The sequence below is a fragment of the Oncorhynchus tshawytscha genome, linkage group LG29, assembly GCF_018296145.1.
Source record: "Oncorhynchus tshawytscha isolate Ot180627B linkage group LG29, Otsh_v2.0, whole genome shotgun sequence".
NCBI lineage: Eukaryota > Metazoa > Chordata > Actinopteri > Salmoniformes > Salmonidae > Oncorhynchus > Oncorhynchus tshawytscha.
In genome coordinates, this window is record NC_056457.1 from 17,078,319 (window position 1) to 17,102,181 (window position 23,863).

The 23,863-nt window shown below is 43.2% G+C and overlaps 1 protein-coding gene across 1 annotated transcript; it reads left to right on the plus strand.

The window, feature by feature from the left end:
• The first annotated feature begins 11,326 nt into the window (after positions 1–11,326).
• Positions 11,327–18,681, plus strand: LOC112227545. The gene is made up of 17 exons (XM_024392350.2): positions 11,327–11,576; positions 12,051–12,169; positions 12,307–12,442; positions 13,947–14,034; positions 14,156–14,236; positions 14,380–14,517; positions 14,776–14,821; positions 14,922–15,000; positions 15,228–15,333; positions 15,655–15,850; positions 16,106–16,139; positions 16,234–16,337; positions 16,800–16,824; positions 16,925–17,032; positions 17,667–17,795; positions 17,963–18,086; positions 18,343–18,681. Exons 1-17 carry the CDS (start codon positions 11,551–11,553, stop codon positions 18,514–18,516), a joined length of 1,713 nt encoding a protein of 570 aa, XP_024248118.1. The 5' UTR covers positions 11,327–11,550; the 3' UTR covers positions 18,517–18,681.
• The last annotated feature ends 5,182 nt before the right edge of the window (positions 18,682–23,863 follow it).

A 23,863-nucleotide genomic window follows, 5' to 3' on the forward strand; every position in this document is an offset into this window, starting at 1 on the left:
TCCTGGTCGTTGTGGATCGGTTTTCTAAGTCCTGTCGTCTCATCCCGTTGCCCGGTGTCCCTACGGCCCTGCAGACTGCGGAGGCCTTGTTTACCCATGTCTTCCGGCACTATGTGGTGCCTGAGGACATCGTTTCTGATCGGGGTCCCCAATTCACATCCAGAGTGTGGAGGGCGTTTATGGAGAGACTGGGGGTCTCAGTCAGCTTAACCTCAGGTTTTCACCCCGAGAGTAATGGGCAGGTGGAGCGCGTAAACCAGGATGTGGGCAGGTTTCTGCGGTCCTATTGCCGGGACCTGCCTGGTGAGTGGGCAAGGTATGTTCCTTGGGCTGAACTCGCTCAGAACTCCCTACGCCACTCCTCAACTAACTTGTCCCCTTTTGAGTGTGTGTTAGGTTACCAGCCGGTCCTGGCCCCATGGCATCAGAGCCAGACCGAGGCTCCTGCGGTGGAGGAATGGGTACAGCGCTCCAAGGACACCTGGAAAGCCGTTCAGGATTCACTAAGGTTAGCGGAGAACGGCAGAAGAGGAGCGCTGACCAGCACCGCAGTGAGGCCCCGTGTTTGCACCGGGGGACAGGGTCTGGCTCTCGACCCGAAACCTGCCCCTCCGCCTGCCCTGTCGGAAGCTGGGGCCGCAGTGTGTGGGGCCGTTCAAAGTCCTGAGGAGAATAAACTAGGTGTGTTACAGGTTACAACTTCCTAGGTATTACCATATTAAACCCTCGTTTCATGTGTCTCTCCTCAGGCCGGTGGTGGCTGGTCCCCTGCAAGAAAGTGAGGTGCCTGAGGTCCCTCCGTCCCCTCTGGACATCGAGGGGTCCCCGGCGTACACGATTCGGGCATTCTGGATTCGAGACGCCGGGTGGGAGGCCTACAATACCTCGTGGACTGGGAGGGGTACGGTCCGGAGGAGAGATGCTGGGTTCCGGTGGGGGACATTTTGGACCCTTCTCTCCTGAGAGATTTCCACCGCCTCCACCCGGATCGCCCGGCACCTCGTCCTCCGGGTTGTCCTCGAGGCCGGTGGTGTTTTTGTTACTCTGTTGTATGGTGGTTTTCGTGTGGTTATTCTCCGGACTATTTTGGTCCTGTGTTTGGGCTGGTGAATTGTATGCGCCCTGTGTGTTGGCGTGACCGTTTTTGTGCGCTGGAGAATAAATTGACAATCTACTGAACCCTGCTCTCTGCGCCTGATTCCACCCACCACTCCTAGTAAATCGTGACAGTCAAGGTTTGGATTTTTCAAGAGAGGCTTTATTACTGCCACTTTTAGTGAGTCTGGTACACATTCAGTGGATAGAGAGCCGTTTATTATGTTCAACATAGGAGGGCCAAGCACAGAAAGCAGCTCTTTCAGTAGTTTAGCTGGAATAGGGTCTAGTATGCAGCTTGAAGTTTTAGAGGCTGTGATTATTTTCATCATTGTGTCAAGAGATATATTACTAAAACACTTGAGTGTCTCCCTTGATCCTAGGTCCAGGCAGAGTTGTGCAGACTCAGGTCAACTGAGCTTTGGAGGAATAAGGCAGATTTAAAGAGGAGTCCGTAATTTGCTTTCTAATAATCAAGATCTTTTCCTCAAAGAAGTTCATGAATTTATCACTGCTGAAGTGAAAGCCATCCTCTCTTGGGGAACGTTGCTTTTTAGTTAGCTTAGTTAGGCCTACTAAATTCTCTACCCCTACACTGTGCCCGAGGGACACTGTGCCTGAGGAACACTGTGCCTGAGGGACTCCTGTAAAAGTGTAGCAGGATAACCTTCTGTAATGGAGGAAATTTAGACTGCAGTAATACAAAAAATAGGACTAATATCAGCAGCTTATGGCAATACAACATGTTAACCGGTGAATCAGCCAACCTGCCCTGGATTTCATACAGTACGTTGGCCTGAATTGATGCATGACTCTCAGCAGGTTTGCCTGTATTCTCAAGTCCTGGGGATATCGTTTCAACATAATGAATGTTGCCCCTACCCAGCCAGATTGCCCTCCACACGTACACCCACTACAGCTCCCTAAGGACAACAGGCCCCACTTCAGCAGCCGTGAGTTTCTCTTTCATACTCCCTGTGACTTCCTGCTGTCTAGGGACTCAAAATGACTGATGATACAAGGGGCTTGGTTTGAGTGACGGAAGAGCACAGGTGATGGAAGGTTACATACGTGCACACGCATGGTATGCATGCACACACACACACACACACACACACACACACACACACACACACACACACACACAGAGCAAAACAGTATCCACATAAACCCCTCCACAGTGTCATCAGAATTAGCAACGGGCCTGGCGCAGCAGGCCTGGCATTGGGTCTTGGCAACCTGGCAGGGTACAGTAGCCTGCGGGGGCTCCCGATTCGGAAGTTCTCTGGTTACAGGGAGGCGGGGGTCCGCTGAGTCTAACTGGACATGGTTAGTCCATCTCACCCCCGTGATGATCTTCACAGCAGATATCCCACAGTATTTGCTTGACGTCTGATACACAAACAAGACGGCTACTGATGAGCAAGATTTATATGACAGGCTTTGGGGAGAGGGTGTCACGTTGGTATAAGGGATCGGGAGACAGGAGCAGGAATGCATAATACGGGTTTTTATTTCCCAAATTACAGTGTGCCGTGTAAAGGCACGGGGACGAAGACCAAACAAACACGTATGCAAAGCACAGGGTAGAAACCCAAACAGAAGAGCAAGGAGTACCTCAAATAAATACACAATGATTATCACACGGGACGAGACCCGTAATCATCTGCACAGTATACGTAGCATGAAAGCCCAAAACACACAGCACAGGTACTCACACGCACCAAAATACATTGGAACAATAATTGACAGGACAATGGTAAACCAAGGGCACACTTATGCAATTACTAATCAAAGGGAATAGGGACCAGGTGTGAGTAATGACAGTTCCGGAGGGATCCGTGACAGTACCTCCCCGGCACCGGTCTTGAGGGTGATCGTAGGAACGCAGTGCGGGTCGATCAGGACCTGATGCAGCTGCTGAAGTGTCGTCCTCGGACGGGCCAGTTGCCGCGGCCGAAGTTGAGGCGGCGTCGGATGGACCAGTAGCACTGGAGTCGGACGGACCGGTTGTGGCGGTGTCGGACGGGCCAGTTGCAGCTGCTGATGTTGCGTCGTCGGACGGACCTGTTGTGGAGTAGTTGGACGGGCCAGTCGCAGCGTCGTTGGACGGGCCATTCCCACTGTCTCCCTTAATGGTAGATTATTCTGTCACGTTGGCATGAAGGATCGGGAGACAAACGCAGGAATGTGTAATAGTTTTTTTTATTAAGCCTAAATTACGGAGTGCCGTGTAAGGGACGAAGATCAAACAAACACCATACAAAACACAGGGTTGAAACTCAAACAAAAGAGCGAGGAATACCTCGAATAAATAACACACGCGCACAATGATTAACACATGGGACGAGACCCGTAATAATCTGCGCAATCCACAATGGCACGAAAGCCAAAACACACAGCACAGGTACTCACACGCACCAACGGACATAGTAACAATATTCGACAGCCCAATGGAAACCAAAGGGCACACTTATGAAGGTACTAATCAGTGTGAATAGGGGACAGGTGTGAGTAATGAAAGTTCCGGAGGGATCCGTGACAGAGGGGAAGGAAATACCACTTATGGACATGATTAGATCACAGTTACGGCCAGGTAGCCAGTAGCTACTCTAGTTAATGGAAGAAGGCACTATAATAAACAGATGAGGGTTTTGTAAGCCAAAGCCTTTAGAAAATGTGTATAGTCTATAATATGTTGACCTTATTGTGTTGGTGTACTGCTCAGTGTTTAAGACATTTTGAGCAAATCATCAATAGACACCGATGCATGATTTACACAGGATGCAATGCTGTATTTCCTGATATCTGTCATTCTTGCAGACTAACAAATCACCTTCAAATCACCACATTCAAATGAGGGCCTGATCAAGATAGGAGTGTGAATCGAAATTCAAGGATTTGAGCAACCCTAAAGTGTACTTCCACAGAAGCTAGTCCCCCCTGGCTGCTCTTTCTTTCCAGAAGCCTGTAGGCGGACACTGATGGAGACAAACCTCCCATTTAAAGAGCTGTGTGGAGGCAGAGAGGCCTGGGAGGGAAACAGCCCTGCAGCAGTAGCATGATACACCCTTTCCTCCATGGCAATATCCTTGCACACACATGTGGAAGCAGATGTGTACACATTGGACTACACACGTGTGTGCGACACGTAAACACAGACATTTGAGCATGTACACACGTATAATCTGAATAAACACACACACGCAAATAGAGAGAATGAACACACACACACACACACACAGTCACCTGCCTCCACAGCTACACTACATCCTCCCACAGGAGATCATTCCTTTATTCCCCTGCTTCTAGTCTCATTCGTCATGAAGTATATATGTTGAACTTGCTGTCAGTTTCAACCATAGCCTTTCAAGTGAGGAGTTATGAGCCTACAGTAACAGAGTTCTCCCATATCAGACAGTGGGGGGAGGGGGTCCAAAGTATGAACACATAAAAATGCAACAAATGGCCTGTATCCTCCTCTCCTGGTCTCCTCCTCTCTCCCTCACCTACTCTTTCTTCTCGACAAGCGTGCACCGAGCATATGGTTCAAAGGCGGATTTCTCAGCCCTATGTCGGACAAATGTCCTATGTCTGGTCCATAAAGACGGCGTATTGTACATTGCCCTCCGTAACTGTTTTTTTTTGTATGGTCATTAGCAGAGTATATATGATGTCAATTGTATCTTCAAGACGCCGGCAATTTGAAAGAAAAGAAAAAGTAGATTGTGCTGATTTACTGGCACATTGAACTACAGTACCAGTTAAAGCTTTGGACACACCTTCTCATTCAAGGGTTTTTCTTTATTTTCACTATTTTCTACATTGTAGTATAATAGTGAAGACATCAAAACTGTGAAATAACACAGATGGTATCATGTAGTAACAAAAAATGTGCTAAACCATTGAAAATATAATTTATATTTGAGATTCTTCAAAGTAGCCACACTTTTCCTTGATGACAGCTTTACACACTCTTGAGCTTCTCTCAACCAGCTTCACCTGGAATGCTTTTCCAACAGTCTTGAAGGAGTTCCCACATATGCTGAGCACTTGTTGGCTGCTTTTCCTTCACTCTGCGGTCCAGCTCATCACAAACCATCTCAATTGGGTTGAGGTTGGGTGATTGTGGAGGCCAAGTCACCTGATGCCGCACTCATTCACTTCCGTCTTGGTCAAATAACCTTTACACATGCTGGAGGTGTGTTGGGTCATTGTCCTGTTGAAAAACAAATGATAGTCCCACTAAGCGCAAACCAGATGGGATGGCATATCGCTGCACAATGCTGTGGTAGCCATGCTGGTTAAGTGTGCCTTGAATTCTAAATAAATCACTGACAGTGTCACCAGCAAAGCACCACCACACCATCTCCTCCATTCTTCACGGTGGGAACCACACATGCGGAGATCATCTGTTCACCTACTCTGCGTCTCACAAAGACAAGGCGGTTGGAACCAAAAATCTCAAATTTGGACTCATCAGAACAAAGGATAGATTTCCACTGGTCAAATGTCCATTGCTCGTGTTTCTTGGCCCAAGCAAGTCTCTTCTTATTATTGGTGTCCTTTAGTAGTGGTTTGCAGCAATTCGACCATGAAGGCCTGATTCACACAGTATCCTCTGAACAGTTGATGTTGAGATGTGTCTTTTACTTGAACTCTGTGAAGCATTTATTTGGACTGCAATTTCTGAGGTGCAGTTAACTCTAATGAACTTATCCTCTGCAGCAGAGGTGATTCTGGGTCTTCCTTTGCTGTGGCCGTCCTCATGAGAGCCAGTTTCATCATAGCGCTTGACTGCACTTGAAGAAACTTTCAAAGTTATTCAGATTTCCCGGATTGACTGACCTTCATGTCTTAAAGTAATGATTGGCTATTGTTTCTCTTTGCTTATTTGAGCTGTCCTTGCCATGTTATGGACTTAGCCATATTTATTAAAAGACCATCTTCTTTATACCACTCTACCTTGTCACAACACAACTGATTGGTTCAAATGCATTAAGAAGGAAATACATCCCCCTAATTAACTTTTAACAAGGCACACCTGTTAATTGAAATGCATTCCAGGTGAATACCTTATGAAGCTGGTTGAGAGAATGCCAAGAGTGTGCAAAGCTGTTATCAAGGCAAAGTGTGGTTACTTTGAAGAATCTCAAATATAAAATATAATTTCATTTGTTTAACACTTTTTTGGTCACTACATGATTCCATGTGTTATTTCATAGTTTTGCAGTCTTCACTATTATTGTACAATGTACATGCCTTAGTTTAAAAACTCAGTGGATAGTGCTAAAACAATGACATCATATCTGAATTCTACCATCTTTAAATATGTTCGCCTTTGTGACAGAATGTGTGCTATGAGCCATGACTATGCTACACTTTGCCAGGGCTTGGAGAATGGGATTCTCGGCAGCCAAGAAAGACGTGCGAGGCTCAGTTGTGGATGTAAGCGGCGAACATTCCGATTTGAGAGCCTTAGTTAGTTCTTCTGGCATGGGATGCCGTGACACTGGTAGACTTTGCATGAAAACAAACAAACTCTTGTCTCTCCCGGGAGGCCTTTCCTACCTTAATGCAAGGCAAGCCTGAGACAATAGTCACTGAGCTACAACCAGAAGCTTCAGGGAAATATCAAACATATTGACTGCTGGGGGATAATATGACTGCTGGGGAAAGTTTCACCTTTAATGTGTAGTGTTTTGCATTAGGTTTCATTAGCTCTGGTTATAATTTAGGTCGCAGCGATTACAATTTTACACGGAGGAAATAAGACATCTCTACTTCTGTCCAAACGTGAACAACATGTCGACTATTGGGCCTTTTAAACAGATATCTTTGAGTGTCTGTCATGACTCATAAAGGAGCCGTGCTAAAAAGGGGCTTTTGGAGAAGCAAAATCGTTTGTAGTTGAGTCGACTTGAAATACATTTAAATAATATAGAATAATATTCTGTGACAGAGACAAAATGAAAGAGAGATAGAGAGCGAGAGTGCATGGGTTAACTTGTGTGTGTGCATGTGTGCATGCATGAGTGTGTGCACTGAGTATTTTAGAAAACTACAGTAACTCTTATTTTACAGTTTCAAAGTACACAAACCATACATACATTTTCAGTGCTCTGCCTTCCTCTTGAAATTCCTTGGGGTCCGGTCGGTTGCTATGGCAACAACGACTACAACAACACCAAATTGGCAAACAGGAGTTTATGGGAGAGTCCATTAATAATAAACAGGAGTTTATGGGGGAGTCCATTGATAATAAACAGGAGTTTATGGTGGTCCATTAATAATAAATTCATACTATATGGTTATATCATTACAGATGCTCTATCAAACTTTATCACTAACCCTCTCACTTTTTCCCTCTGGGGCCTCAGTTATATGAAGACAAATTGATGCCAAAGCTTAAATTCTTATCAAGTTCAATCCCCTGACGAGGTTCCAAGTTGTAGGTAATGTTGGATGAGGAGTAATATTTCCATATGGTTTTCTTAAAGTATTTACGATCCAAACCTAAGTGTGTTCAGTGTAAATCAGAACATGTTTTGAAGCTTTTATCATACAGTTCAAAGGATAACTATAATTCCACTACAACTAGCCGGTCTTGTGTTGCCTGGCTGAAATAGTTGTGGAAAGTGTGAGGTGATGGCCGACTGGGCAATTCCAAACCACATGATAAGAGTCTCTTTGCCAGTGGAAACGACGTTTTTTAGTGAAACCTCATGTGAGACATTAAGGGCCGTCAGCACTGAGTGGTGCAGCTCAGCCAAAGAGACAAGGCTTTCTGATAGAGGACGCCTGACATTCTCCGGTGGCACTGGGGTTCTGTGAATACTTCATGTCTATAGCATGTACACTGAACAAAAAAGATGAACATGTAAAAAAACTGAACATGTAAAGTGTTGGTTCCATGTTTCATGAGCTGAAATAAAAGATCCCAGAAATTTCCCATATGCACAAAAAGCTTATTTCTCTCAAATTTTTGCATACATTTTTACATCCCTGCATTTCTCATTTGCCTAGATAATCCATCCACCTGACAGGTATGGCATATCAAGAAGCTGGTTAAACAGCATGATCATTATACAGGTGCACCTTGTGCTGGAGACAATAAAAGGCCACTCTAAAATGTGCCGTTTTGTCACACAACACAATGCCACAGATGTCTCAAGTTTTGAGGGAGTGTGCAAATGGCATGCTGATAGCAGGAATGTCCACCAGAGCTGCTGCCAGAGAATTGAATGTTAATTTCTCTACCATAAGCTGCCTGCATTGTTGTTATAGAGAATTTAACAGTGCGTCCAACCGGCCTCAATACACAACGACGTGTATTTTTTAAAATTGTACCTTTATTTAACTAGGCAAGTCAGTTAAGAACAAATTCTTATTTTCAATGACGGCCTAGGAACAGTGGGTTAACTGCCTGTTCAGGGGCAGAAGGACAGATTTGTACCTTGTCAGCTCGGGGGTTTGAACTTGCAACCTTCCGGTTACTAGTCCAACGCTCTAACCACTAGGCTACCCTGCCACCCCATATGTGTGGGCGAGTGGTTTGCTGATGTCAAAGTTGTGAACAAAGTGCCCATGGTGGCGGTGGGGTTATGGTATGGTTAGGCATAACCTACGGATAATGAACACAATTGCATTTTATCAATGACAAGTAGAATGCACAGAGATACCGTGATGAGATCCTGAGGCCCATTGTCGTACCACTCATCCGCCGCCATCACCTCATGTTTCAGCATGATAATTCACGGCCCCATATCGCAAGGATCGGTACATGAAAATGTCCCAGTTCTTCCATGGCCTGCATACTCACCAGACATGTCACCCATTGAGCATGTTTGGGATGCTCTGGATCGACGTGTACGACAGCGTGTTCCAGTTCCCTGGTTCTCTGATCCACTCCCCTACATTTAAAAAAAGGTATCTGTGACCAACAGATGCATATCTGTATTCCCAGTGATGTGAAATCCATAAATTAGGGCCTAAGGAATTAATTTCAATTGACTGATTTCCTTATATGAACTATAACTCAATAAAATCTGAAATTGTTGCATGTTGCGTTTATGTTTTTGTTCGGTATAGTAGTACTCACTGTCTGCAGACATTACAATAATAAACAAGCCCAAATGGAAGCAGCGTGATTGTATAGCGCAGGAGGTATAAGACTGCAACTATTTTAGAAGTCATCATGTATACAGTCGACTACTGAACACCAGAGACTACATTCTTTTAATGTATCTGCGTGCATTTAGAACAGCTACGGACTGTCCCAAGCTATTGCATAAGGAGTGTACTGTATTTCAGCAGTCATTGGAAAAATAATTACTCCATTCTATAGAGTGATATCTCTAAAGAGATTAACTTTGGCAAAGCTTACATGTGAAGAAATACATATTCCCCCTATGGACATGAGACTGCAGTTGCTAAGCACCAAACGATTTGTATTACTATCAAACATTCCCATGCGCTACACAAGACAATAACATTTCCCTTACTATTCCCAGCACTGTGAGAGGGAAAAAGATGCAGCTGGGATTGCACCATGAGTCAGAGGCTGGAAGAGGAGGATGAGAGGGAGGTGGTGGGAGGCTTGGAAAGGTTGGTACTCAGTACTCACCAGGAAAGGATCCATCCTGTTGCGTGGGATTACAATGTTACCATGTTACCCCCTGCACCTGGAGAGGCCAAGAGATGGTGGGAAAAACCATCAATGCTGCCTGGAGGGGTCGCCTCAGGACAATCACCCCCACCTCCCTCCACGGGGCTCCTAGCCCAGAGGTCCGTCCCTGAGCTCCTAAACGAAAAAACAGAACTGGGCTTTCTCAATGTGTGGCTGTCCTGGTAAAAACCCTCAGTACCGTACAGAAGATTACACAGAGAGCATCAGGGCTTCATAATTATTATTTTTTTCCACCTTTATTTAACCAGGTAGGAAAGTTGAGAACAAGTTCTCATTTACAATTGCGACCTGGCCAAGATAAAGCAAAGCAGTTCGACACACACAACAACACAGAGTTACACATGGAGTAAAACAAACATACAGTCAATAATACAGTAGAAACAAGTCTATATACGATGTGAGCAAATGAGGTGAGATAAGGGAGGTAAAGGCAAAAAAAAGGCCATGGTGGCAAAGTAAATACAATATAGCAAGTAAAACACTGGAATGGTAGATTTGCCATGGAAGAATGTGCAAAGTAGAAATAAAAATAATGGGGTGCAAAGGAGCAAAATAAATAAATAAATAAAATAAATACAGTAGGGAAAGAGGTAGTTGTTTGGGCTAAATTCTAGATGGGCTATGTACAGGTGCAGTAATATGTGAGCTGCTCTGACAGCTGGTGCTTAAAGCTAGTGAGGGAGATAAGTGTTTCCAGTTTCAGAGATTTTTGTAGTTCGTTCCAGTCATTGGCAGCAGAGAACTGGAAGGAGAGGCGGCCAAAGAAATAATTGGTTTTGGGGGTGACAAGAGAGATATACCTGCTGGAGCATGTGCTACAGGTTGGTGATGCTATGGTGACCAGCGAGCTGAGATAAGGGGGGACTTTACCTTGCAGGGTCTTGTAGATGACCTGGAGCCAGTGGGTTTGGCGACGAGTATGAAGCGAGGGCCAGCCAACGAGAGCGTACAGGTCGCAATGGTGGGTAGTATTTGGGGCTTTGGTGACAAAACGGATAATGTGACATGATTGAATGACTTGTCTTTCCTGTTTATCAGTCTCCACTACAAAGGTCATTTCTTTGGTTAGGCCTGCAGAGGTGTCAATACAAGATAGAGTCTCAAAGAATCCTGAAGAAGAGTCAGACTAATTCAAAAGGTCTGCAGTAACCAACCTTGGGCTTCAGTAGCCTACCTTGGTCTTCAGTAACCTATCTTGGGCTTCAGTAGCCTACCTTGAGAGCAGTAACCTACCTTGGGGCTGTAGTAAGCTACTTTGGACCTAGTTTGACAGACTCATTAAATGACAGAAAGAATGTCCTAAGTGACAACATATAAAGTGTTCCACTTTTTTTGCGGTGTGTGATTTGAGGTATATTTGAGCAACTCTCAAGTGTAAAACTTCGGCCAGGACATAAACCTCATAGTCCAATTTACTGACAATCCTTGCATTAAATTTTGCTCCCCCTGCTGGACATTGTTGGAATACTACTCATTACCACTGAAAATGAAAATTTTATTCATCATTTTACCATACCAATTTAGGGGCAGTGTCATATCATGGGCTATTTTCCAATTTGTCAATGCACCCACTTAATATTTTTAAGTGCAACACGGACACCTTCATCTGGAAAATGTTTATTTCATTGTAGGTCAAATTAATGAGGGAAAGGAGTGGCGCGCGTTCACCGGTATGATAATCGAAATATAATCTAAATGACAGAACACGCTTTGTGACGCGGTGAATGTAAAGAACGTTGTTGACGTTCCTTCCAAATTGCTAACAGATGACTATCAACACGCTTGCCAAACGGTAGGATTTTCCTAAAGTTTATTTTTGTTGCAAAACTTATGTTTGCAGGCCTATTTAATTTTCAACTCATTTAATGTAATTGACGTGTGAAGAGCGTGGCCAAAGGTAATATTTTGGCCAGGTGCTTCACCTACTGTTTATGCCTACACAATTATTTGAGCACAAATAATAATTCACAAATATAGAATCATGTTACAAGACTCGTATTTAATGACTCGTGGTAATCTTGTAAACAGTTCATGTAGGCCCAACCTTTATGTGAAGCAGAAGTTGATTAGCTGAAATGTGTGCTGTTGGCCGGCTATTAAAAAGGACAGGCAGCTATTTGAGATTGCGTTTATTGAAGTAATACAGCATATATGTTTTCATTTCCAAGGCTTGCATGTACACACACACGATAAATTAAACAAGTAGAAATGACCACTGATTTGCAATATAAATACGCATACATTACTACCTTCATTTGTCAACCAGCCTCCTGTTCCCCTCCGTCCTCATGGCTGAAGAAATCAGGAGAATAGCTGCTCTTATTGAGAGAGACCAAGAGCTCATCACTTACATCAAGCACAAGTTTACCACCGACTTCAAAAAAGGTGAGCGAATGGCCCTACTAGGCTACTGTACAATGTGTCACAATACTTCATGAAAAGCCACTTGAGATAATGGATGACGTTTGAATTAATGCAATGAATTACTGACTGTTAGCACATTTTGCTTTGTGTTTTCCAAGCGCACAGCTACTTACCTGAGAAGGTTGTCACCCGCAGTGACACAAAGTATGTCCTCATACAAAATGGCCAGGCTAAGAAGAACTATGACAGGAGACAGGAGATGCTCAGAAAAGGCTTTTTCTCCCCTGTTAACAAGTATGACATTATATCCTTGACCATTTCCTACACTTTAAAGTTCAGTGCCTTCTGAAAGTATTCAGACCCCTTAACTTTTTCCAAATTTTGGTAGGTTACAGCCTTACTCTAAAATTGATTAAATATTTGTTTTCCCCCTCATCAATCGACATACAATACCACATAATGACAAAGAAAAAACATTTTATGACAGTTTTGCTAATTTATTAAATATAAAAAACTAAAATATTACATTTACATAAGTGTTCAGACCCTTTACTCAGTACTTTGTTGAAGCACCTTTGGCAGCGATTACAGCCTAGAGTCTTCTTGGCTATGACGCTGCAAGCTACACCTGTATTTGGGGAGTTTCTGCCATTCTTCTCTGCAGATCCTCTCAAGCTTTGTTAGGTTGGCTGGAGAGCGTTGCTGCACAGCTATTTTTCAGGTCTCTCCAGAAATGTTAGATTGGGTTCAAGTCCAGGCTCTGGCTGGGCCACTCAAGGACATTCATAGACTTGTCCTGAAGCCACTCCTGCGTTGTCTTGACTGTGCTTAGGGTCATTGTTCTGTTGGAAGGTGAACATTCACCCCAGTCTGAGGTCCTGAGCGCTCTGGGGCAGTTTTCCATCAAGGATCTCTCTGTACTTTGATCTGTTCATCTTTCCCTCTTTCCTGACTAGTCACCCAGTCCCTGCTGCTGAAAAACATCCCCACAGCATGATGCTACCACCACCATGCTTTACCTTAAGGATGGTGCCAGGTTTCTTCCAGAAGTGACGCTTGACATTCAGGCCAAAGTGTTCGATCTTGGTTTCATCAGACCAAAGAATCTTGTTTCTCATGGTCTGAGAGTCTTTAGGTGCCTTTTGGCAAACGCAAAGTGGTCTGTCATGTGCCTTTTACTGAGGAGTGGCTTCCATCTGGACACTCTACCGTAAAGGCCTGATTGGTGGAGTGCTGCAGAGATGGTTGTCCTTCTGGAAGGTTCTCCAATCTCCCCAGAGGAACTCTAGAGCTCTTTCAGAGTGACCATCGGGTTCTTGGTCACTTCCCTGACCAAGGCCCTTCTCCCCCGATTGCTCAGTTTGGCCGGGCAGCCTGCTCTAGGAAGAGTCTTGGTGGTTCCAAACTTATTCCATTTAAGAATGAGGGAGGCCACTGTTCTTAGGGACTTTTAATGTTGCAGAAATGTTTTGGTACCCTTCCCCAGATCTGTGCCTCAACACAACCCTGTCTCGGAGCTCTACGGACAATTTCTTCGACCTGTTTTTGCTTTGTCATTATGGAGTATTGTGTGTAGATTGCTGAGGATTTTTATTTATATAATCCATTCTAGAATAAGGCTGTAATGTAACAAAATGTGGAAAAAGTCAAGGTCTGAATACTTTCTGAAGGCACTGTATAGTATGAATGAAATGTTATTCATTTTCAACTGTGATGGTATCCGTGACGTGTGTGTGTGTGTGTGTGTGTGTGTGTGTATAAACGTTCAACTTAAAGTAATGCCTTGTCCCTTGGATAGACCATACAAAACAGTGGGAATGCTTTACTCTGACAACGTTGATCTCTTCTCAACCTGGTTAACGTCAGAGGATCAGGAGTCACTGAAGGTGACACACCCACACACACACACATCCGTATTCACGGACACACACACATAATCAACTCATTGTTTTGTTTATACAGTAGTTGTTTAAAATGACTGGTCCTCACTCAGTCTTTCTATGGCAGACACACTGGGACAAGAAGTTTGGCAAAAAGTCAGGAGGTGGAGTGATCTCCAGCAAATTCACTCAGGAGAAGGCTAAAAAGGTGAGAGAGGGGGAGAGCAAAGGGGGAGGGACTTAACTCTAGAATTGTGACCAAACATAATTCATTATCATGTAGTAAATCCTTCTTCATTATCACATTCATGTATTTGATATTTGAATAGTATATATTTCAACACTCTTTAGGAGAACGTCACAGCCCCTCCAATGGAGAGCCAGACCCTGGATGGCTTCCTCCAGCTGAAGCACTACCTGAGGGAGATGGCCTCCATTAGATGTGCTCTCCACGCTGGACGCCCCCTCATATGTTGCCTCAGGGACCAGGTAATGCACTGCGGGAAAACAGAACTCAGGAAACTTCAAAATGTGTTTTTGTTTAGTTCCCCATAGTTATTAGAATTGTTGCTGAGTATTATTATGGCACTGAGATGTGATTGTTTGTTCTGGACTTCCGGCGATGAATTCCAGCCTTTGGGTTCTATTCACTGTTGAAAACCTCATTCTTCTTGAACTGTATAGAATGTTAGGACCACTTGCTGTAACACGAAGAATACATGTCTCTACTATGTTCTCATTGTAAAGGATAAACAGTCATCGCTAATGACATCATGTGACCGAGCCATGTCAGGTTGGTCACCTAAAGCACAATGCAGAATGAATTACAATGCTACTACTACATTCTACTATGTTGACCCCATCCATGCACTCTGATCCTTCTTTCTCTTCAGCTGATAAAGAGACTGTGCCACCAACCCCCATGACCATGAACCAACAGGCACTGGACCCAGAGGAAGAGGAGAACCTACAGTACGTTGTGCACTGTCCCTGTTTGTTTCTCCTGAATGAAGTTTGTAATCAAACCAAATACTGCTACGACACATAGATTGCTGCAGTTTTATCCATCATACTCCCATGCAATGCTGGATTTTTCTTATTGATAAGAAATGTTCCTCATAGTTCTGTCTGGGACTTTCTGGTGGCCTTTTCCCCTGCTTGACATACAGCATGTTGTATTTCACCTGTTCTCTTCGTAGGAGGATACAGGACAGGAAGCAGAAGCTGTTCTCAGAGAAACTGCAGTGGATCTACATGGTCCTGTGTGGCATCTCTCACATGAGAAACAAAGACCTGAAGACACTGGTGAGACTCAGCTAGTACAACAAAAACAACTAAATAAACAAGAAAAACGATAAAACAACATGTGTGTGACGTATTATTAGGATTTCTGGAAGACCAGGGAATTTATTGAAAGTTCCTGGGATTTTGCAACCCTATCTATTATTACTGTATGTTGTATTGTTAATATAGGGAATTTTTCCACGCCACTGTGCTTTTGCCTCTGCATTGCTTGCTCTTTGGTGTTTTAGGCTGGGTATCTGTAAAGCACATTGTGACAACTGTTAAAAGCGCTTTATGAAATACATTTGATTGGTGATTTAATACTGACAGCCTGTATTCCAGGTTCCTCTCAACAGCAACTATGTGAATGTCATCATGAAGGACACAGAGAAGACCAAAATCATCCTGAAGCAGTCACACAGCTACTACAACCCTCCAGTGAATGCCATTGGACGCCTGGTGTCTCTGGCCCCCGATGACTGTCACAACGGCACCCCTGACGTGTGGGACACCTTCATCGGTCACCAGGATGCCGCAGGTGACAGTCTGTTTTCTATATACAGTATATTGTTTTGTGGTGTTTTCATACAAGCCCTCTTTGTTTCCAACCTCACCTGCACACCTTCATACCTTGTTTTTATTTTATCTTCACTGTTTGTCTTTCACTTTTTTGGTGTGCAAATAAATTCAATTAAACAATAATACATGCTGACCTAATCAATTGGATAATTGGACCACCTATTGCGTGTCTCATGAATTGCGATATCATTAAACTGACTCTTGTGGATTTCAGAGCCCTCAAAGATGACCACCATCCGAACCACAGGGTAAGAGAATGATGAACAATAATTGACATGACAACATCAGCTATTGCTGATCTATCCCTCCATACTGTAGTACATTGCTGGTCAATAATCACAGATATAAAGCTCTGCAGTCTGGGCCCAGGCGTAAGGTTGGCCAGCGAGATCCAGACGGAGATGGAGACATACCCCCATGGCTACTACTGCTGCTGGATGAGAACAGTCAGTCTATACAATACCACACACAACAACAACGATGTGCCATGTTCCCACTTAGCAGACACAGCCATTGTGGCTTTGTAACACTTATTGATGTGATTATTGCCCTAAGGCACAGGAAATACATGCAGCCAACCGTATCATAGTGAGACTAGACTCCATGTGCAGTGTCACCCTGGTTACATTGTGGCTTGTGGCTTTTTGGATTCTGCCACAGCATGAATTCCTGATGGATTGTGGCATTTGTGTTCCTCACCAACTACGTGCCACCCTTTGCCAAACACATCACTTCAGTACAAATCCCTTGAAATGGCAAAATGATATGTTTGTTTTGGGAATGGCAAAGCTTTCGTTTGAGCCATAGTATTTTTACAATGTGTTCTACAAAGATGAATCCGTTCACTGTTGTGAATACAGTATCTTTCACGTTTTGCTTCTATAGTCACCTGTTTTCTTTTCCGACAGCATCCTTAGAGAAGAAAACAGTCAAGTGAGTGTGAAACAAACCAACAAAATGTATGTAAAATTGATAATTTATTCACATGGTTGAGATGTAAAGATTAAGGTGCTCTTTTCATTCCCTCGCCTAGGCCTAGAGTAGACCAGTCAGCCATGCTGGAGAGAGCCAAGGTCAAATACCTGAATGTGAAGAAGGTTCTAAACATCCAGGTCAAGTCAGGAGTGTTTGAAAAGAAAAAGTGAGGAGGACACTGTCAGCCCTATGACTTGCTGTAGTAGCTCATTGTAATTCACTAGAACTATACATTGTGATCCGTGTGAATGTTATATGTTCAATGTTGTTTTTATGCCCCTTTGCTGTGAAAACCAATTGCCCTCTGGGACAAATAAAGTTTCAACTTGAAGTATCTACATGTCACAGTCAGGTCATTTTTATAGAGGATCATTTGTTCTGGATGATGTTCCTGTTAATATAATACATGCCATTCAGCAGGGGCTTTTATCCAAAGCTATTTAGTCATGCATGCATACATTTTATGTATTGGTGGTCCCAGCAGGAATCGATACCCACAACCTTGTGTTACAAGTGCCATGCTCTACTGACTGAGCCACACAGTACCACACCTGTTGACATAGAGGGTATATGAATAGGAAACCATTCAAGGAACAATTGATCAGTTCTCTGTCCCCTATGGCAATGACAAGAAGTAGAAACACAACCAATTTGAAAACAACATAAAAGGAGTTGGTTTCAGGCCCACCTTTTCACTGGGAATCAAATTTATGGATTAAAATGTAATGACCAAAAAGTGATAATTTGTCGTCAAAATGCCCTACTCGGCGACTCATTGTAGTCCCATTCTCTGTCCTCAGGTACCGTGAGGAAAGGATGAGAACTCTTTTCGATGCTCTAATGGCTTCCAAGACCGATGCTGGTCTGTCTTCGCTCCTTGCCTCTCTGAAGAGTGAGCTGAAGGAGCCCAAATCCACCACTGGTCTCTGGTAGGTGCTTTCTCCCCTCTCTCATACAAACATCATGTGGTATATATAACTCAACCATTTCAAGTTGCTTGAAACTCCTTGACTGCTTTTCTTCATCTTCACTTCCTGTAAGAAAATGTAATAGAATTATAAATGGAACAAAATAAATGTTAATCATGTATGAACAGGTTTGCAACACTGCAGAGTGAGGCCACAGAACTGTCCGGCGACAGAGACCCCAAATATAACAGCATACTGCAGAAGATCTCAGCATTTCAAAGCTTCTCTAACAAAAGGGTCCCCTACTCCCAGGTATGGAAGTCTTTGTCACAGAGAATAGGCAATTGTGTCCGATCTATGCATTGCATTTTGAAATGTTCCCCCTTCCTAGAAGACACAGAAACATACTCAACCTGGGCTGTATTCATTAGTGCATACCGTAGTAAAATGTTTTGTAACGGAAACTCAGAACAAGTGTTTTTTACTGGACAAGAATCACCCTGTTTGTCTGTTTTTTTCCCATTTGGGGCCAAATGAACATGACCCGGTCTCTCATCTACCTCTGAAGGAGAAATTCTGTCTCCTGGTCCTCTCCATGCCAGCCAATCAGCTGCTTCGACCAGCCATACAGGAAGCACTGCTCTTCCTCACTGAGAAAGTCCTGCTGCTGTTGCCGCGGCAACTCAAACAGTGGTACCAGTACCTGAAGCTGCCCTTCCCCACCAAGGAATCCTCCTCCTAAAAACAAATAATATCCGCCTGGTCTCTTTACTTCACTGCCTGTCTACAATGTGGGCCTTGGACTGAGAAGCCTGGGCTCTTGGTGGGATTACTGATGTTGAGGGCTCAGGAAAAGGCTTCATGAAATATGTTTGCTGGTTCTGTCAATAAAACACCTTAACATTTAGTATCTCTAAATGTGTTTTTTATAATGTTTTTGAATATTACGCTATTGTGAAGGCCCATCGAGCATGGTTTAATTTATTTGCACCAAAGAAAATAAGTGATAAACAACAATACAGCTAAAAATAAATTCATAAACGGTATACAAGTGTTAGAACCAAGGGTTTCTATAAAAACCACACCATTTTTTTTTTTACAATACATAGTACAAAAATAAACGGTTTGTTAAAACATAACAAAACCTACTAATTATAAATGAACCGATCAGCAATCACAAAAAAATCAACCAATGGATCAGATCAGCTTGGCAATGGTTGACAGTAACCAGACCTCTCTCACCCACAGAAGAGGAGAGGGGGGAACTGGGCCGGTTTGACAGCTTGCACCCTGTCATAAATTAAAGGAGAGGAAATCCAGAGATCTCCCTCTCCAAAATCCTCCAGTATTAACCAAAGGAATGTCTTTAAAAAAAAATATTAACCCCTCCACCACCCCCCCTCTTTGGAGGACAAATATGTTTTTTTTGACAGCTTTTCTGCTATATATTTTATATATTTTGCATACACATTTGACATGCATGGTACTTTAATTTAAAGCAGTCACAACAATAATACATTACATAAGTTCTTTAATCCCAACCCAAAGGAATGTCTTTTAACAATCTTCCCGCTGAAACTCTTAACACGTTCAAAAAGTGAAAACTGGATCAATATTTCTAACGTAAGGGCGTGAGGAATGATCAGAAATTAGCTGTGGAAAACTAATGTCATCTTGGTTTTTATTTTGTGATGTCATCAAAAAATGTATAAAGGAAATACAGTAACTTTAAAAGTACTTACACTACAGGTATCAAGTCTCCATCCATACATAAACGTTGGACATGGAAATGATGAAAGTATTTTTGTTAACAAAGGAATTGGTTTTTAGGAGGTATAAGAATCTATTTTTGTGGATATCTGAAGTAGGTGAGTAAATTTGTTCTTATACTTTTTGTAATTTGCAGAACTTTTTATACAACTTGATACTGAGGATTCTTTGAGACCGGTTGTAAACCAATGTTTCCAGAACCCTTCTGCTGCTCTCTTACGTGGTTTAACTAAGGGAAAGCAGTGGTGAAATACAAAGTTGAAAGATGTGAGAAAAGTCTTGAAAGCAGACTCCACATCAGCCTGATCTATAAACACTCACAATTACTTTTGTCAAATATTCTACATGCACAGTGCCTTCGGAAAATATTCAGGCCCCTTGACTTTTTCAGATTTTGTTAGGTTACGGCCTTATTCTAAAATTGATTAAATAGTTTTTTCCCCTCATCAATCTACACACAATACCCCATAATGACAAAGGAAAAGTTTTAAAAAACCGGAAATATCGCATTTATATTAGTATTCAGACCCTTTACTCAGTACTTTGTTGAAGCACCTCTGGCAGTGATTACAGCCTTGAGTATTCTTGGGTTTGACGCTGCAAGCTTGGCACACCTGTATTTGGGGAGTTTCTCCCATTCTCTGCAGATCCTCTCAATCTCTGTCAGATTGGATGGGGAGCGTTTCTGCACAGCTATTTTCAGGTCTATCCAGAGATGTTTGAACGAGTTCAAGTCCGTGCTCTGGCTGGGCCACTCATGGACATAGACTTGTCCCGAAACCACTGCTGCGTTGTCTTGGCTGTGTGCTTAGGGTCGTTTTCCTTTTGGAAGGTGAACCTTCGCCCCAGCCTAAGCACTCTGGGGCAGGTTTTCATCAAGGATCTCTCTGTACTTTACAATATTCATCTTTGCCTCGATCCTGACTAGTCTCCCAGCCCCTGTTGCTGAAAAACATCCCCACAGCAGGATGTTGCCTCCACCATGCTTCACCGTAGGGATGGTGCCAGGTTTCCTCTAGAAGTGATGCTTGGCATTCAGGCCAACGGGTTTCAATCTTGGCATCATCAGACCAGAGAATCTTGTTTCTCATGGTCTGAGAGTCTTTAGGTGACTTTTGGCAAACACCAAGCAGGCTGTCATGTGCCTTTTACTGAGGAGTGGCTTCCGTCTTGCCACTCTACCAGAAAGGCCTGAGTGCTGCAGAGATGGTTGTCCTTCTGGAAGGTTCTCCCATCTCCACAGAGGAACTCCAGAGCTCTTTCAGAGTGAGCATCGGGTTCTTGGTCACCTCCCTGACCAAGGCCCTTCTCCCCCGATCGCTCAGTTTGGCCGGGCGGCAGGCTCTAGGAAGAGTCTTGATGGTTCCTAACTTCTTCCATTTAAGAATGATGGATGCCACTGTGTTCTTGGGGACCTTCAATGCTGTAGAAATGTTTTGGTACCCTTCCCCAGATCTGTGCCTTGACACAATCCTGTCTCTGAGCTCTACGGACAATTCCTTCAACCTCATGGCTTGGTTTTTGCTCTGACATGCACTGTCAACTTTGGGACCTTTTATATAGACCGGTGTGTGCCTTTCCAAATAATGTCCAATCAATTGAATTGACCACAGGTGGACTCCAAGTTGTAAAAACATCTCAAGAAACATGGTCACGCTTGTGGGCTTATACAGTGGCAAGAACCCTTTGGAAATACCTGGATTTCTGCATAAATTGGTCATAAAATCTGATCTGATCTTCATCTAGGTCACAGCAATAGACACAGTTTGCTTAAACTAATAACACAAACAATTGTACGTTTTCATGTCTTTATTGGACACACCGCGTAAACATTCACAGTGCAGGGTGGGAAAAGTATGTGAACCCTTGGATTTAACTAGTTGAGCCTCCTTTGGCAGCAATAACCTTAACCCAATGTTTTCTGTAGTTGTGGATCAGACCTGCACAACTGTCAGGAGGAATTTTGGAACATTCCTCTTTATAAAACGGTTTCAGTTAGGCAGTATTCTTGGGCTGTCCGGTGTGAACTGCTCTTTTGAGGTCATGCCACAGCATCTCAAATCGGGTTGAGGTCAGGAACCTGACTGGGCCAGTCCAGAAGGCGTGTTTTCTTCTGTTGAAGCCATTCTGTTGATTTACTTCTGTGTTTTGGGTCGTTGTCCTGTTGCATCACCCAACTTCTGTTGAGCTAGACAACCAGATAGCCTAACATTCTCCTGCAAAACGTCTTGATAAATTTGGGAATTCATTTTTCTGTCTGATAGCAAGCTGTCCAGGCCCTGAGGCAGCAAAGCAGCCCCAAACATGATGCTCCCACCACCATACTTTAGTTGGGATTAGGTTTTGTTTGTGTGCTGTGCTTTTTTTCTCTCCACACAGTTGTTCCTTCCTATAATTTCTTCTGTCCACAGGATATTTTGCCAGTAGCGCTGTGGAACATCCAGGTGCACTTTTTCATACTTCAGATGTGCAGCAATGTTTTTTTTTGGATAGCAGTGGCTTCTTCCGTGATGTTCTCCCTTGAACGCCCTCCTTGTTTAGTGTTTTACGTATTGTAGACTTGTCAAGATGTTCCAAAGATTTCTGTAAGTCTTTAGCTGACACTATGATTCTTGTTAACCTCATTGAGTATTCTGCTCTGTGCTCTTGCAGTTATCTTTGCAGGATTGCCACTCCTAGGGAGAGTAGCAACAGTGCTGAATTTTCTCCATTTATAGACAATTTGTCTTACCGTGGACTGATGAACATCAAGGCTATTAGAGATACTTTTGTAACCCTTTCCAGCTTTATGCAAGTCAACAATTCTTAGTCTTAGGTCTTCTGAGATCTCTTTAGTTCGAGGCATGGTTCACATCAGGCAATGCTTCTTGTGAATAGCAAACTCAAATTTTGTGAGTTTTTTTATAGGACAAGGCAATTTTAACCAACATCTCATCTCATTGATTGGACTCCAGGTTAGCTGACTCCTGACTCCAATTAGCATTTGGAGAAGTCATTAGCCTAGGGGTTCACATACTTTCCCCAACCTAAACTGTGAATGTTTCAATTATGTATTCAATATAGACAAGAAAAATACAATGTGTGTTATTAGTTTAAGCACACTGTCTATTGTTGTGACTTGTGACTCAAATTTGATGACCAATTTATGCAGAAATCCAGGTAATTCCAATGGGTTCACATACTTTTTCTTTCCACCGTAGATGAGGGGATATAGTTAGCTGGAGTATAAAGTATTCAAAGTCAATGTCAGTGGGTGGTTCTCACTTTTAAATAAATGTATGTTGTAATCCCCCAATAGCAAACAAATGTTATCTTCACTATTAATCCAATGTCAGAATCGAGATATGTATCCAATTACCACTTACCATCAAAAAATGAACAGGAGTGATTTTCTATGAAAAGAGATTCAACAATGTTGTCTGATGTAAGTGCGAGGCCCTCTCTGACTAAGAATTGAAAATGTTTATGAACAAAAATGGACACTGCTCCTCCCACTAGAGGTTCTACAGCGGTGAACAGCATTAAGGTGACATGTTATAAAGCACATTGACGATGAAAGAACATTGGTGGCCAACCCTTCTGGAGAACTACTGGATGTGCAGGCTTTTGCTCCAGCCCCTATCACACCTGATTCAGTCAATCAAAGTTCTGATGAGCAGCTAAGTGTAATCCAGTATGTTGTTGCAGGGCAGAAATAAAACCCTGCACACACAGCAGCTCTCCAGGACGGTAATCTTTTTAAAATCTAGCTACAGACCATGAAAGTGAAACATAAATATTAAAGTATCTACAATACATCATAATCCCCTCAGGCTTTGCTACACGCACACACAATCTCAAACCGAGGGAGAGAAAATGTGAACCGGTGTCTCACTACCTGAGTGTCACTCACAGTGAAAGGAGAGAGGGGGTGTTCAAAGTAGTGTGTGTGTGGTTGAGTGGAATTAAAGGTAGAAAAATGAATGTGCAGATAATGCAAAGTACATTTAAATGCCAGTGATATTGGAAATAGAGAAAGCGAGATGATTTGATGCTCCTACAGAGAACCGTGGCAGGGTTTTATATCCCACTCCTCCTTTATCAGAATGTTTTAATGGCCGCATCAATCTGGGTTAATCTCATCCTGTCATAGTGTCAGAGGATTGAGACGACTTTAATATGGAGAGTAAGAGACAGATTTGGAAGCAATAGAAAGAGAAGCGAGAGAGACTGTACTGCACATCAAATACGTAAATCAGTCACATTTGTTTTGGTGCGTTTGATTTATACATTTGATGTGCAGTACAGTCTCTCGCTCCCAATCTCTCTCTCCCCCACGG